The 15,816-nt window shown below is 45.3% G+C and overlaps 2 protein-coding genes and 1 long non-coding RNA gene across 6 annotated transcripts; 1 reads left to right on the forward strand and 2 right to left on the reverse strand.

Annotated features, from left to right (window-relative positions):
- Positions 1–354: 354 nt before the first annotated feature.
- LOC135260026 (uncharacterized) lies at positions 355–3,127 on the reverse strand. The gene is made up of 3 exons (XR_010331452.1): positions 2,800–3,127; positions 2,065–2,164; positions 355–385 (listed from the first exon to the last, which is right to left on the reverse strand). It is a non-coding gene; the product is annotated as an uncharacterized LOC135260026 (long non-coding RNA).
- Positions 3,128–3,637: 510 nt separating this feature from the next.
- On the forward strand, positions 3,638–9,034 carry cfap97 (cilia and flagella associated protein 97). Of its 4 annotated transcripts, none has more exons than XM_064345079.1 (5): positions 3,638–3,758; positions 5,414–6,277; positions 7,061–7,323; positions 7,897–8,044; positions 8,251–9,034. In XM_064345079.1, exons 2-5 carry the CDS (start codon positions 5,446–5,448, stop codon positions 8,352–8,354), a joined length of 1,347 nt encoding a protein of 448 aa, XP_064201149.1. In that variant the 5' UTR covers positions 3,638–3,758; positions 5,414–5,445; the 3' UTR covers positions 8,355–9,034. The 4 variants fall into 4 exon arrangements, with proteins under 4 accessions (XP_064201149.1, XP_064201148.1, XP_064201151.1 ...); XM_064345078.1 differs by lacking the exon at positions 3,638–3,758 and adding an exon at positions 4,184–4,449; XM_064345081.1 differs by lacking the exon at positions 3,638–3,758 and adding an exon at positions 4,487–4,799.
- Positions 9,035–9,381: 347 nt separating this feature from the next.
- LOC135258656 (E3 ubiquitin-protein ligase TRIM39-like) lies at positions 9,382–14,101 on the reverse strand. The gene is made up of 8 exons (XM_064342098.1): positions 13,795–14,101; positions 13,151–13,240; positions 12,305–12,882; positions 11,646–11,741; positions 11,020–11,265; positions 10,794–10,941; positions 10,574–10,600; positions 9,382–10,478 (listed from the first exon to the last, which is right to left on the reverse strand). The coding sequence occupies exons 3-8, from the start codon at positions 12,878–12,880 to the stop codon at positions 9,922–9,924; spliced, it is 1,650 nt and encodes a 549-aa protein (XP_064198168.1). The 5' UTR covers positions 12,881–12,882; positions 13,151–13,240; positions 13,795–14,101; the 3' UTR covers positions 9,382–9,921.
- Between the last annotated feature and the right edge of the window lie 1,715 nt (positions 14,102–15,816).

Consider the following 15,816-nt stretch of genomic DNA (forward strand, 5'->3'; position numbering starts at 1 on the left):
ACAGTGTGAATGATATAGGCAATGTAATCTGATTAAGGGTTTTGGCCACAGAAAGAACCAGTGTCTACCAGGGCTGCAGTGCCTACTCCTTGGTGATGCATTTCAGCACTTGGGTGATTAAATTAGGTCACTGGTTGGCAAAGGAGTCCACCGGCGTCCTGTCCAACACCCCCGCTTTGGCCACCGTTTGAAACGAAACCTGCAGACGCCGCGGTGCTCCAGGGTGTTCGACCCCCCGCCCCGAAGAAGTGCGTTGAGGAAAGTAAATGGCGAAATCCCCGCTCCAGAGGGGAGACTCACCTTCTTTGAGGGCTTTGTCCACGTTGTGAGACACCAGCACTCTTCTGACAGACAGGGACTCTGGCGGCGAGCCTGGATACCGGCCCTGCAGGGGAGAACAACCCACACCTCGCTGAGGGGGACACGTCACGCTCCCCCAGTGACAGGAAGAGAAGAAAATAACAGCGCAAGTGTCACCTAAGAAATGTGAAAGTGGGGACTAGCTTTTTTTTTTTTTTAAATGCACTTATTTGACAGGGACACTACACAGTAAATATGTTGCACCAGATTTAGCTAAAAGCTCATTTCCCTGGTGTCCCTGGGCAGTAGGTAGGTTACAGCATTAAAAGCAAACACAAATCATACATAATAGCATCATACAAATTATAAATACCAAAGTGTCTGTGCTTGGACCATCACAGAATCAACAATTCATAAATTAATTTCAGAAACATAAATTCACAGGTTACAGCATTAAGAACAGGTGAAAAATCATAGACAGCAACACAACACAAATTGCAAACACCAAAGTCACGGTGCCTAAATCATCACAGAATCACAAACTCCCTTCAAGCCCCACAGCCCACCTTTAGCCCTCCAAACCGACAAAAAACAGCTACACGGCATGGCTACAAGGCTGATCATCAAATAAACAGGCTTAAGAGTGAATCAGTGTTTTCACCCTAAATAAGCAGTTAAGTGCATAAAGAAAGTTTCCAAACAACAGAAAGTCCACAGTACTGGAGTTTGACACCTGTGGTCAAGACCAAGGCTGCATGGATGAGCATTTGAGGCTGCAACATAGCACCCGCTGAGCAGTCAACTCGACTCACTGGAGGAGCCCAGGAGCAGAAGCAGTTATCTTCTTCTCAACTCTGACCAGCGTGAGGCCATACACAGGAAACAGGCAGGTACACAGCAGGCATGGGACCAGAAACCTGCCTGCTAAAAACCTGCGGATTAAAGCCCAACACCTCTTACACTGCTGAAGGTAACGCTCTCTTCAGGCCTGTGGGAGGTCTGTAACTGAAAGGAAGAAGTCACTGGCCGAATCTCAGGGTTTATTCAACACACATAAGGTTATGAATGCTCTATCGAACAGAAAGTTCACCCTGAATGGTTTTCTACTTGCTACATTTTTGCAGTACGCTTGATCAGATGTCTTGTGTCTGGGGAACATTAGCTAGGCTAGATTGGTGGTGGGGTAATATATAACACTGAATTCACACTGGCCTTATTGCGTTATACACACATTAAGAACCATAATCCAGCACATCAATATGCGCTTCACCTGCTATGATGTGCACATGACAGAATTGATAACTGTAACGAGTTCCAACAAACGAAAGGTGACGTGCATCGGCTGCGTTCGAGGAACGAGTCCATGTTCTGCTTGTTTATCATAGAATAGCAAGGTGGTCTTCCTCGAGTCCCAGTTAGAAAAAACACAACTGTCAACTTCTTTCTACCTAAGAGGACGTTTCACTATGAATACACACAGATTACTCTTGAATTTGTGATAAACGTTATGCTTAAGCTCTATTTAACCATTCGAGTCTCAAATAAATAAACCACGAAATCAATGGATTTTTATAACAGGTTCAACTCAGTTTAACATGCAATATATACGAGAAAATATGGCATTGGTCTGTGTCTAATTTGGCGAAAGGAACAAAAATAAAGCGTGCATCTGTACAATACTTTTATGATAACTTGCAGGAAAATAAAACTGCGATTCCACCGATAATCGAGAGGAGCTAACTGGCAGCTGACTTCCGTACTTACCATCAGCTTATTTAATAAGTCCGACAAGTGCGTTGACCTCATCTTCAAAGTGTCAAATCTGCTGCTTTTTGGGGGGCTTTTCTTCACCAAGAGCCCAACGCTTCCCAACGAAAAACAGAGCAATGGGAATGACACGTAGATAAAAAGCTTGAGAAAAAAAGATGTTACTGTGAATTCCCCATTCCCAAACTGGAAGAGTACCGCGGCTGCTATTCCGATGGTGACGGCGTGTAAAAACCAAGATGAAGACCGGTTGGAAACGGCGCTAGACATGGGGACATTGACGGTGATGCTCTGAGTCCTGCTGCCATCAAGATGCATTCTGCTGGGATTGACATTTCCTCAATACCGACTAGACAGACTTTACCCTTCTTGCCTTTCACTGATCTCCACTCAGAACAATGCAATGTCCCATTAGCTAGCAAACTAGCTAGGTAGTTTTCTAAGAACACGTCGACAACGACGTGTGGTGAAATTGACGACCGTGCAAAAATAATGTCATTGTTACAGTTACTGCGAGCTATCTAGCTACTTGGCTGCAGCAAGCTAACTACTGAAATTGCTGATCAAAGCATGTGGCATGCTAGCTAACTTACAAACCGCATTATTCCGATGTCTAGGTCTGCAGCGCCTAAATCTCGGCAACTGAACAAACGGAAATTACCTAGCTAGCTTTCTTATTATCAGCAGACAGCTGATAATAATAACAGGACGCTAGCCAGTCCGTTAGCTTACCAGCTTGTCTTTTTCAATTCATTGTATCTTTCGGTATGCGGTTCACACCACCGTTTTGTCCAATTAAAAACATAACGAATCAAGCGCACTCGCGGCTAAGACCTCTGTTGTTCCTCCGATCATGTGCTTCTTCTCCATTTCTCAATCGCAATCTTTCCGAAAGGGAAGAAATCTGTGCGCAAGCGAAAGTGTTGTGCAATCGCCGCGAAGAGAGACCGCACAATTCACATCAGGGGTTACTGTCAGACAGACCACTATATAGATAAGTGCATCTTGTCAATTAACGTCGTTAGTTGTATGTTTACTAACTTTGCGACGATAGATACTCGGCAAACTCACGTCCGAATTTCTGAACCACTCCGAATGAACCCTGTTACCGTAACCAGCTGTGTTGGCAAGGTAGCGAACCCATACCTGCTTTTTTCAATGAATGAAATGTGTGCCTGACTGGGACAGTCCTTGAAATGAATCGAATAAAACCAACATTATTGGTTTATTTTACAGCTAAACTTTGCAAAACTGTTTGTTTTGAAGCTACAAAGATAACAACAACAATTATTATTATTAGTATAATGTTTATTTATTTATACAACCTTTCATGCAGTTCTGCAGCCCAAAGTGTATACATGTGGAAATAAACCATTAAAATACAATGAAAATACAACAGAATACAGCAAATGACTTGACAAACAATACTGGAACAATGCACAATATATGTATAAAAATACGTAACAATTTGAGATCCAAATAAAAGGAAATTAAAAGCAATCATTAAACCATGTGTTCGGACTTTCTTATTAAAATTTAGGGATGACGACTCTGATGCATCGCTCTGATCTGTTTGGACATTTCACAGAGTAGATTCATAAAAACAAAATGAAGACTCCCACTTTTCCTGCAATGAAGAACATCAAGAAAGCAGACTTAATGAAGCGTTGGTGCTGGTGTCTTACAAAAAGGTCAGCTATACATTTTGTACTTGATCAATGATTTAAGTAACTTTACCTTAAAATCGATTCTAACATTCAGAAGGAACTAATGTAATGATGCATTGGCGTGATGTGTGCCGGTTAGGAGTGAAAATTGACGGATGACGAGCATAGTATTTCGAGCGAACCAAAAATGAACGTGAATACAATAGTAATCACCGCTATAGCAGGCATCCAATTAAATATAAAATGAGAATTCGTTACTGAAAATACAGGAATAGAAACTAGATAGAATAGGATGCAATCGTTGGTTAGAAGAAAATGCTTGGAAAAATATAAAAAATATAACTCCACCGAAACGAAAATACAAAACAAATAACCAAGGCTATGATTAATATGGTTATACCCCCATCTGCTGGAAAGTCTGCGAGTGGTATTTTGTAGCTGGTCGCGTGGGTGTCCGGAAGTGACGTTGCCTAGTTACAGTAGTTTTTCCGCATATTTTTATTAAGCTAAGTAGTAGGCTTGTCTTTGGTAACTTGAGTACCTATCTGTCTGATCTAAATATTTGTATAGATAACGATTTGTGCACATTCGTGTGCTGTTTCAGTATCACTAAAAGTAAAAGTAAAATGTCTGAATCCGTAGTTAGCTTGAAGTTAACGTGCTAAGGTCAGCTGTCTGGCAGGGTATTCGGCTTACACTGGTGAACGCCTGCCTGGTAAGATTCACAGATGGTCTTATAAGATGTCGCTAGTCTAATAAGGTTGTCTTGTGCAACGTAATGTTAGTTTTACACTACCTTGTGTCTGAAGCATGAAAGGCAACGTAACTTTAGTGCTAAATGTGTGGGTGTTTGGTGTTTTACTAGGTGTTAACAGTAGTCAAACCATCGTCACGCTACAAAATAGCAAACGATACAGTAGGTACGGTTGCAACTACCTAGCTAACGGTACTGAACCGAGACTAACGGGATAATACGAGCTATGCTAGCTAAATGGATTAGCTAGCCAACAATATGCAGGTAATTCGTTGATAAACCGAGGTGTGGTGATCGTACCGCTACTACAAGTAGGAGCAAATTTAAATCTAATCTAACCTGTACGCGTGATAAACTGAAATAGTGCGTCGTTGTCCATGCGGAGCTGTAGTTTTGATTTGATTTGATCTGATCAAACACAGGCTGTGTTTAGCGACATTAAACCTTAGTGACGTTTGACTAATTGCCCAACTTTATCAGTCTGGAGTTTCAATTATTTGCTTAGGTTAGCTAGGTGGTTAACTCAAGTTTATTGGATTTCCTTTAAACTGACGCCCATTCCTTTTTGTATCTAACGTTAGCCAGCAAACGTTAGCTGTATTACATAAAGCCCTTGGTGTTTTCGTGACGTCCCCCGTGGTTGCGTGCTGTGTTCTTACATATCCTCTGATTAGTGCGTAGGCGTTGCTGGCTAAGGCTCTCAGCCTAAGATGTTTTAATATTAGCCAACAAATGTTTATCCATTGCCACCAGTGTCCTTAGGTGGTTAGATAACGTTAGATAGTTACGATATTTAACGTCAGCATGCTACATGTCTATCACTAGCTAAATAATTTTATTATTATTATTATTATTATTATTATTATTATTTTAGCAAAAAGGTGTTTTGACATTTTAACTTGACAATTGTTATTTCGCTTTGCAGCTTTCTCGGGGTGGAAAAATAGTCTGGCGGAGATGTATAGCCCTAAGGAGCTTGAAGGAGAAGTAGATCATTCTTTCTTTGACAGTGATTGTGAGGAACACGGAAAAGAAGACAGGGGAGATAGCACGGCTGTCAGTGGTGGGAACTCCGAAGGCCACGAGCAGATGGAGCCTGCAGTGTCAGGAGAGGGAAACTCCCCTCTGCCGAAAGAAGACAAGGGTAACGGCTCCGTGGACGAGAACCGTAGCCGACCATCAAGCGCTTCTTCACTCCTTTCTTTTGAAGAGAAATCTGAAGCAGACGGCGAGCTGGACAAGAATCCCAGCACCCATTTTCAGATCACCGCCAAAATCCCCACCGGCCTTTCGGCTGAGGAGAACGGGAAGCACAACCATGAGGATGATGACGAAGACGGTTACAAAAGGAGCGAAGAAGACACCGAAGAGGAGTCGGATCAGAAACCAACCAAGAGTAAAGCTGCAACCCATTGCCTATCGAAGAAGTCCAGCGGGAAGTTTAGGAGCGGAAAACACAGCCCCGTTTCCTCGTCTAAATCGGACAGTTCATATAGCAGCACAGAGGACAGCTCCGCTTCCGAGGCATCTCCCCAGCGGATCCCTGCGTGCTCCCCTCCGTACCGAGCCAAACTGGGCGCGCTCGCGCGCAGAGAAAAGCTCAGGCTCCCTCCGGAGGAATCGGAGGACACGGTGACGGATGTGACCCCGCTGTCCACCCCGGACATAAGCCCCGTCCAGTCCTTTGAGCTCGCACTGAGAAAGGACGGCGAGAGGGAGCGAGTGATCGTCAGGCAGCAAAATGTTCTCGGCGGACTTGCCGCAGATGACGTGGGCTCTATCTCAGAAGGTGAGAAAAGAGAGGCGGGGCGCGGGCCACGAGTCGTGTGAGGCAATAGAATGAGCGATCGGGACTGCGAGTTTTTAATTATGACGTTGTAGGTCGCTGTCTGTGACACAACTGTACACTCCCTCACGTTACTAAACACCTTTGATTTCATGTCTACTTGGAAGCCCTACAACATCCTATCTCATGACAGGTAAGTTAATTTTTTGGGGAGTGAACTTTAAACTGAGTCCTTCCATCAGTTTTACATTGGGTAAGAAGCCATAACCTGTGTGCAAAGCTTCTCAGTTAGTACTCAGATCACAGGAAGAACTGTAGGTTTTGGGGTTCACTGTCAATGATTTGATCTTCTAACTGGAATTCAGTCCTGTTAAAATAGGCCTAATGGTTGCATAACAACAAGTATGACATAACAGGCTGTCACTTTCCACTGTGGCATTCCCTAATTACCCATCCCTGATCTCCACCCAGCTATGCAGCAGTATTTTTTTTTGTTACTGGAAAGTGACAATGCTTGTAGCTGATGGCTTTACATTTAAGTGAGCAGCATTGTACTTTTAGAGGCAGAAGTGTGTGTGACTCGCTGTTATAAAATCATTTGTGCATTGCACATTCTGCTTAAGATATGGATCCTGCATTTTTCACTGCATTCCTTTTCTTTGTATATTCACAATATCCATATGCTGTGTGGAGACACATAAAAGGCTATTTTATCACTGCTGTACTGTAAGTGTGCATGTGGTACAATCCCAGTCGCACTGACCCGCATTCTGTCCTCCCCTGAAGCTTTTATGAAAGTGAACAAGCGGCTGGAGAGTGAGCTGGTGATAGAGAGTTCCGGAAGGAGGCCGCGTAAGAACTACTCGTTCAGCAACGACGACGTGGTGCGCATCGACCGGGAGAACCAGCGGCTCCTGCGGGAGCTCACCCGCCGCAGCCCCCGGCCCAAGAGCGGCGCCACGAAGAAGCCCGGCAGCCCGCCGGTGCGGCCGTGCCACAGCGCCCTCAACAGGCAGCGCGAGCAGCAGCGCATCGAGCGCGAGAACATGGTGAGGCCGTCCAGCCGCCAGTCGTAGAGTTTTTTAACAAAATTTTTTTTTTTTTAAATATGCTAATATTGACAAATATGTTTTTCACGTGATTTAAATTAATATGGAATTCAGTCATTTTGATGTACCCTACCCTTTTAAAAATACTTGTAGTTCCCAAATGTTGCAGTATTGCGATGAGTTCTGAAGCCAGCAGGGGGCGCCCTTGTTGCTCTGCCAACCCTGTCAGACACACCCCCTACTGAGTAATATGACACACTCAGCCTGTTAGTTGGCAAGCTGCCTGTGGCAGTCCCTAACCCCAGAACCGATATATCTGTTTAAATAAACCTGCCATTGAGCATGATAAGTGTAGAACACCTGTGGCAGCCATGTGAGGCAGTAAATGCAAAATAAAACGAAGGGCCTGGACGTTTCTAATCTCTCGCTCGCGCGTTTGCATAGCGCCATAGAGAAAGCCTTAATGTGGAAAAGCCATGTGATTGTGGTCCACGTGTCTGTTACTGCGTTCGTATTGTGAAAGAAACCGTACAACCAGGCTGCGTTTTTTATGACACAAGCGGTTTCTTCCAGGCTTTCCTGAAGAGGCTGGAGACGGCCAAGGCCACCCCTGGCATGAAGAGGTCCGAGCAGCTGTCCGACTACCAGCGCCAGGCCAGGTACCTGGGAGCTGCTTCCCCTTCCAAATCCGAGCGCTCCCCCTCCAGCAGGAGCTCAGCAGGTACGTTCCCTCTACCCACAATGCACTGGGTGCACTTTCGAAGCTGTATCAAATCATCTCCTCTGTGTGTGAAAGGATTCTGACTTCAGCTTTGGGTTTTCCCAAATTAACCCATGGAGAGACCCTCTGGTTTTTTAGCAGAAAAACAAGGGGGAAAAAATCTACATGTAAACCAATGTTAGGCTGTGTCTCTTTGCGTTTCACAGGTAAGAGCAGCAGGCTTTCCAGTGCCTCCAGTGTGCACAGAGCAAGACCAGCATCCAGCGTGTCCACTGCCGTTTCCAAGACCAGCAGGACTGCCTGGCCTTGAGGGTGTGTATGTGCACGCTTGTGTGCGTGCGTGCGTGCGTTTGTGCGCGTGCGCGTGCGTGCTTGTCTGTGTGTGTGTGCACGCTTGTGTGTGTGTGTGTGTGTGTGTGTGTGTGTGTGTATGAGGCAAGATCCATGTGCTGACTCGTGTACAGTTTTGGGGTACATTCAAACTGCAGCTGTTCCTCAGTCCTCATCCTGGAGGGTGGTAGGGTCTGTAGAGCCTCATTGCGACCCACTGACCGCGCCCTTTACAGAATGAGAGTAACTATTCGCCCTCTACAGAGGACAGTGAGAGGGCGTGACTACAGCATTCCAGGCCCAGAATCAGGGACCCTCCTGAAGCCATGTATATTGTGAGGTCAATACAGTGCTTCTGTAATGTGGATTGAACAGTGTCTTTAAGAAATTGCTTAGGCATTGAAAGCTGAACTTATTAAGCTGAGTGGCAGGTGTTCCAACGTGCTGCTGAAGTAATTGCTGCATTTTTTGTTGCATCAATAAGCCAGTGAAACCTGTCAATGTTGCTGTCTCATGGACTATATACTTTGGATCCTGTTTACGTCAGAACATTGAGAGATTTACATTTATTTAAAGATTAAAATATTTATATATACATATATATTTGATATTGTGGCTCGTGCATTGCTATGTTTGCCAATAAAGCTTCTTGTTACAAAACTCTGTTGTGTGCTGAAAGAACAGTGCAGTAGCTGTGTGAGTGGGAGAGCTGGCATTTCTCGCCTGCCAGTATCGCCGCTGAGACACGCTATCAGCTCTGAACATTATCGGATGCATGAAACTGTTTCCTCTTTGAAGGGTTTTTAGGGAAGGCCTGGTTTTCTCTTTGAGGACACAGGTGCCATGTTTTCTGTTGTTGCTAACCTATCAGCATTAGTGATATATTATCTCCAAATTTGAAGCCCTCTCCATGACCTGCCTGGGTACCAACCCTCTCCTTTTCTCAATCAGGGTAAAGTTGTTTTACAATCACAAAAGACTGAAAAAAGCAGAAGTTAGTTTTTTGTTATTTTTTTAAGGTGGGTTTATTAATTATATAAATATCTTGTGCAGCAGTCGGAAACAATTGAAATAACATGTGGAACTATAGCAACAGTAACAGGTGCTGGAAGGTTTAAGTTAAAACCTGCTTTTCCCAGACGTTAAAAAGCAAGCGCAATTACCTGTGCCGCAAGGGCCACCAGCCACAATAAATCATCTGTAGCAGGTACAACGCATACATTTCCATTCTCTCCTTTGACATTTTTGCAGTCCAAAACAGAATGCCCTAAAATACATATGCATTAACCCAAACACCCTAGCAGTTATAACACATTTATAATATCTTTATAATGAGTCTTTGTTTTATCCCATTTTATTATATTAATATGGAAGTAGCTATGGTATATATATATTTCCAATGAATGCAGTAGAACCATTCCAAAGCAATGTAAATTCAGACTTAAGTTCTCGAACACGGAGCCCTCAAAATTGTTTGGCATATGCCATTTTCATACCAAAACTTCTTAAAACATGCTCCACCACTTCATCTCCACGCCACACTCCTATCAGTCAGCGGTACCGATCTCAATCCCAATTGGGGAGATGACCAGCGGGGCGGAGTTGCGTGCCCCGGCGCTCAGGTAGGGGCTGAGAAAGGGGTAGAGCGTTCCGCTGAAGGTCCCGTGGAAAGTGTACACGTGGGACCTGGCGTCCACGTTGTAGAAGGAGATCTGGCCCGCCTCGTAGTCCACATAAACGCCCACGGTCCGCGGCCTCGCCGGCGGGGCCAGGGTGAAGGAGCGGTTGGCGCAGGCGCTGTACTCCGTCCCGTCTCTGAGGCACATGGTCCAGTAGCCTTCCTCCGGGCTCACCTCGATGTCCCCCTTCCTGTTGGCGGACTGGCTCGCCACGCCCAGGTCCCAGTCCGTCTTGTCCCCCACCTGCACCTCCCAGTAGCGCCTCCCGGAGGAGAAGCCTTCTTTCCCCAGCACGCAGGCGCAGTCGCTGAACCTCTCCGGGCCGTCTGGGACGTCCTGTTCCCTGTCCCCCTCTCTCACCTGCTTCCCGTCCTCGGACACAACCAGCCAGCGGTTCGCCGTGCTCGGATCCAGAGTGACGTCAACTGCGGAGCGAGTAGAACAGCAAGCCATCAAAACGGTGCCGATGTCAGAGTAAGGACAGGTGTGGAAGAGTAGGCGTGGCCTACTAGATACTTACCTGCGCTCTGCTGTACTTTTCTCAGCTCTGTAAGGCAGGAAACCAAGATATGAAGATGTGAAACAAACGTACACAAAATCACATCATAAAATCAAAAGGATGTATTCAAGTTTAGCACTTGAGAGAAGGTTAACAAATTCAGTGTTTATGACAGCATCATTTTGCATGAGAATATATTTCTGAACAGAATATCGAATGTTGAATATCACACAGTACTTACCACTTTCAGACAACTTCTGCAGTAATTTTTTAAGCGTTTTCTCAATTTGGGAAATGGCTGTCCTTGTGGTGTCCACACACAGATCAGCGTGGACAGCGATGTCTGACCAGTCCTTCATGTGTGGCAGGGCACTCAGCGACGAGAAGCCCTAGAACAGGGGAAAAGAGGCTAGCCGTTAGCGTGTGCGAACGCACTGCAGCCTGCCTGTGCAGTCCTCTTAGTAGCAGCACACGCTCGCCTGCAGGAAGTGGATGCAGTCCTTGGTGTGTAGGAGCTGATCCAGGTCAGCGTTCCTGCTCTTCAGGTCGCAGATTTCGTGATTCAGATCGCCGACGAGGCCCTCGGCGCGTCTGCACGCGGCCCTCTGCTGCCCCTCGATCGCCTCGGTCAGCCGGGACCGGACGGCGGCGACGGAGCTCAGCAGCTCGCCGATGACCTGCGAGCCGGTGGCGGCCTCTCTCTCCGCACTCGCCTGGCGGTCAGGGAACTCTCATCAGTCTCAAAAAACTGCACCCTCAAAAAAAGGGTGTGTTAGGACCCACCACACTCACCACACTCTTTATGCTACCACTTTTGTGTTAGGGTCAACGCATTTTTAGTGTCAGATACCCTACATTTGTTTTACAAATATACAATTCGTGCATGTTTTACAAAGGGAGACTTTTCTAAAAACACAGTCTGTGCTGAAAGTAACGCAAAATGTTTTCTTTACTTACACATACAGGTGTGTTTATTGCATGTTGCTGAATAAGTAAAGCCTTGTGATGTCAATGCCTGATGCAGTTTATTAACTGGTGACTTAAAGTTGACAAAACGAAGTCATTGCATTTTAAGACTTGAGTTAGTACTCACTTTACTGAGCTCAACAGACTGCCCAATCTCCTCCACCTTCCTCACTCTCTCGTGGATCATATGATGCACCTCTGTCACAGATTTCCTCAGCAGAGTCTATGGACAAACCAGGGAATGTCATCACTCCAGAATAGTTCCCATTCAGACGATTCTGGGATTGTCTCTGCCTACAGTATCTCACACAATGATTTGGTTACTGCCTTTAGGCACCTTAACACGGTGATTCAGCAATTATATTTGAATACCTCACATAGTGATTTGGAATTTGTTTCTCTGGACCAGACATGTAAATTTGTAAAATAAGAAGTAATTTTTAAGAGAGCTATAAACTGACTGACATTACATTACATTACAGGCATTTAGCAGACGCTCTTATCCAGAGCGACTTACACAACTTTTTTTTTTTTTACATAGCATCTTACATTGTATCCATTTATACAGCTGGATATATACTGAAGCAATGCAGGTTAAGTACCTTGCTCAAGGGTACAACGGCAGTGTCCTTACCTGGGAATCGAACCTGCGACCTTTTGGTTATAAGCCCAGTTCCTTACCCACTGTGCTACACTCCGTCCTACTGACCTATTGTACTAATACCTGTGTGCAGCACAGTGCGATACGGAAAAACAACATTTTCCACAAAGCTGCTAGGGGTTCACCTTAAACTCTTGGACTGCGTCCTCTACGGAGACGACAGTGTGCCCCCTGTGGTCGGGCTTGGCGCACTGCACGCAGACGCACGTCCGCTCGCTCTTGCAGAACAGGTCCAGGGGCCTCTGGTGCTTGGGGCACATCCGGTCCTCCAGGTTGGGCAGGGGGTCCACCAGCAGGTGCTTGGAGAAGCGGGCGCTGTGAGCCGCCAGGTGCCCCTCGCAGTACGACGCCAGGCACACCAGGCAGGAGCGCGCGGCCCGGAGCCTGGGACCCGTGCAGACGTCGCAGGCCACCTGCCCCGGCTTGGCGCACGGCTGCTCGGGCCCGCTCGCCCCGCCCTTCTTCTTCTTGAAAAACTCGGCGAATTCGGAAAGGCTCCGGTTGATGCGAAGCTTCGGCCTTTCCTGGAAAGACTCCTTGCAGAGGGGACACAGGCAGAGGTCGGTGCTGTCCCAGTACCCCCCTATGCAGGCCTGGCAGAAGCTGTGGCCGCACGGGAGGGACACCGGGTTGGAGAAGACGTCCAGGCATATGGAGCATTCAAACTGCACCTCCGACATGAGATCGCTGTCCAGACTCATCTCTGTAACAAAACTGCAATTAAAAAAGACCTTTACCACACACAAGACACAAGTGTGCGGACCAAAAACCTTATTATTATTATTTAAAAATACATTTCCTTAAACTTTCAACTTACTTGAAAGTAAGCATTGTTATTATTTGCATTGTTCAAAACAAATAATTTCATTATTTCAAACCCCTGGTTCCTAAGAATTGCACTAGTTTTTGTTGTCACTGACCATGTAATGTATCGATTTACAGCAACCGTTTCCACTATTCACTAGTCTCACCTGACTTCTTGACTTGGTTGTTGATTTTAAGGTGAAAAAACTAAACCAGCGAACGTTGTGGCTTCCAGGACCAAGGTTGGTCAGCTTTGCCTTAAGGGAAAAATAAAGTGTAAATGCCCCAGCAGTACACATTATTATCCTTCTACACACACACACACCTACACACACACACACACATGCACTCTCACACACAGACACACAAACAGAGAACCTGAAAGTTCAGAGACATTTGCACATGTTGAATATGACTTGAAAGCTATAAAATTTGCATGTAACTGGAACACTCCTACTTGTAGGCACACACACATATCATACTTGTAATTTTTATTTTGTTAAACTTACTTTGAAGCCGTGCAGAAGCTTGGTTTTTCAACAGTCTCTATAAACAATTTAAACAGCTCAATATTTATAACAGTAGCATCCAGCCTTGTGCTACTCAATCCACTTTGGTTCGTCTGTGACTGTTTTTTGCCCACTATGCAATGGTAACACACCAGTTCCTGTATCAAGTTCCTGTTCAAATAAAGGAACAGCCTCATAGACTGTTCCTGTTCTGTGTTGAAGCTCCAGAAGACAAAAGAAAAAGCTGTCCTTGCTCTCAATTTACTCATAAAAAAAGCTCTCTTTACTCATTCTTTACTCACCTGAGCTTCTCTATGGACTCTACCCTCCCATTTCAGTAGATGTATCCTGAATCCTATAGCTCCACCGTGAAGCAGGGACACCCTCGCCAGCACCACGTTACCAGTTACCAGCTGATTACCAGTGTAGAGAGCACAACTCCTATACACTGTGGTGGGCTCTCCCTCCCTCTCTAATGCTGGTGTACTGTATGCCTGGGACTTCTCCTCCTCTGCTCTTGAAGAAACAGAATTACCATTTAATCTGCAAAGCTGTCATTCTGCCCATCTCCTCCTTGCTGTGTCAGTCCTTTACTGGGCACTCTTTCACTCTGTGAGATAGAGAGAGATAGAGAGAGAGGAGGGGGGGGGGGGGGTACTCTAGTCATGGGATGTGAACTAGGCTCCTGAGTCCACACATAGCTGGAAAGACCTGTTATTGCCCCCAGGATGTCTCCCTTTGTGCTGGGCTCATAACAATTATGGAAATAATTACAGCATCAGAACTGTGAAAGAAGGCTCTCTTAGCAACATTAATATGACTGACTTAGGTCATGTGTGGACAGTGCACCAACATTACTCCTTATTTATATACATATGCTTGTTATATATACATTTTCATCAACAACATCCTTTTCCCTGATCACCCAAACCACAATTTGTCTAGCTAGCAGATACTTTCATGGCTATTAAAGTATGCTTAAGACTGATTAATAGACCCCCTTGCATTCAGATTTTGGCAACAGAATGTTGGAAAGACAGCTGTTTGACCACGCAAAGCAGCAGATTGGGCAAATTATCTTCATAAACTCGCACTACCAACCGGAGAAAATATTCCAGATCCTTACTGTATAACCGACTGGGGTGTGGCTGGATGACGTTTACTGGGGCACGACGAGTAGCAATGTTCTAACATGAGATGGGTTCATAGAATACTGGATTAATGGGACCAAGTGTGAGAATACCAGAAACAGACCATGGGCTAACGGTGGCCTTGTCAGTTCATTACAGGCATTTAGCAGACGCTCTTATCCAGAGCGACTTACACAACTTTTTACAATATAACATAACATTTTATTGATGTTTTTTCAGGAAAGCCATGCTACTGCCACTTCTTACAGCCAATGTTATCTTGCTAGGTATGCAGCTAATTAACTTGTGAGCAGTTGCAAATACCAGAAGAAAAGTAAAACAGGTAAAAGCAGAGGCAGTTATGGTAGGAACAGAATACAAACTTAAACTCTTGGATTCCCGTGTTTATGGCATTTTATGGAAAAGCAGCTGGTGAGGGGAAATTGTGAAGTATTCTACTATCAATTGAAGAAACTATACACCACATATACTCAAATTCTGACCCTCACAAAAAGGAGTATTGTTGTTTTATTTTCTTTTTTTTTTTTTTCTTCTTCTGCCTGATTGTTTGTTGATTGATTGATGTCACGGCTTGGTCAGAGATTCCAATCACTTGCCCCAGGTCTAAATCAGTCCCTGGTTACAGCAGAAGAATGCAAACAGCAGTATTACTCGCCTCAAGGGCTAAAATTCGAGTATCCCTGTCCTAGATCTTGGGGCCACATATACATATACAGTATACACAAATAACATCAAGGGCACATGCAAATAGGCAGGGGCGATTCCAGAATTTTTTTAATGAGGTGGCACAGGGGGGACCAAGAACCATCCGGGGGGGGCCATCAGAAAATTCTATCATAAATAAATACAGTGTTGAAAATTGGCTTAGAAAACGTTGGGCACAATTTTCAGGCTCTTGTGCAGTTCCCTGTGCCCTAATACAGGTGGTATTACATGAATCAGGCAGCGATTGACAGCGCTCTGATCCAATGGCGTTGGGCATTGTCAAATTGACAGTACTCTAGCCCAATGGCATTGGTGGGGCACCAGAGGGGGCCAATCATATTTCAGGGGGAGCGGTGCCACCCCGTGCCACCCCTTTAGACACGCCCCTGCAAATAGGTCAGACTAGTGCCGCCTGAAGAACTTCTGTTCGAGGTAATGTTGGAAAGATATTCCTCATACTGTTTAGCC

The sequence above is a fragment of the Anguilla rostrata genome, chromosome 7 (genome assembly GCF_018555375.3).
Source record: "Anguilla rostrata isolate EN2019 chromosome 7, ASM1855537v3, whole genome shotgun sequence".
Classification (NCBI taxonomy): Eukaryota; Metazoa; Chordata; class Actinopteri; order Anguilliformes; family Anguillidae; genus Anguilla; species Anguilla rostrata.

Bases quoted from the DNA above. Each gene is read 5' to 3' on its own strand.
- cfap97 (XM_064345079.1), top strand. From the start codon at position 5,446: ATGTATAGCCCTAAGGAGCTTGAAGGAGAAGTAGATCATTCTTTCTTT. The intron at 6,278-7,060 runs GTGAGAAAAGAG...CCTCCCCTGAAG, and splicing joins CGTGGGCTCTATCTCAGAAG to CTTTTATGAAAGTGAACAAG. The intron at 7,324-7,896 runs GTGAGGCCGTCC...GGTTTCTTCCAG, and splicing joins GCATCGAGCGCGAGAACATG to GCTTTCCTGAAGAGGCTGGA.
- LOC135258656 (XM_064342098.1), bottom strand. From the start codon at position 12,880: ATGAGTCTGGACAGCGATCTCATGTCGGAGGTGCAGTTTGAATGCTCC. The intron at 11,742-12,304 runs GTGAACCCCTAG...GTTTGTCCATAG, and splicing joins ACGCAGTCCAAGAGTTTAAG to ACTCTGCTGAGGAAATCTGT. The intron at 10,479-10,573 runs GTAAGTATCTAG...CTCGCTCCGCAG, and splicing joins AAAAGTACAGCAGAGCGCAG to TTGACGTCACTCTGGATCCG.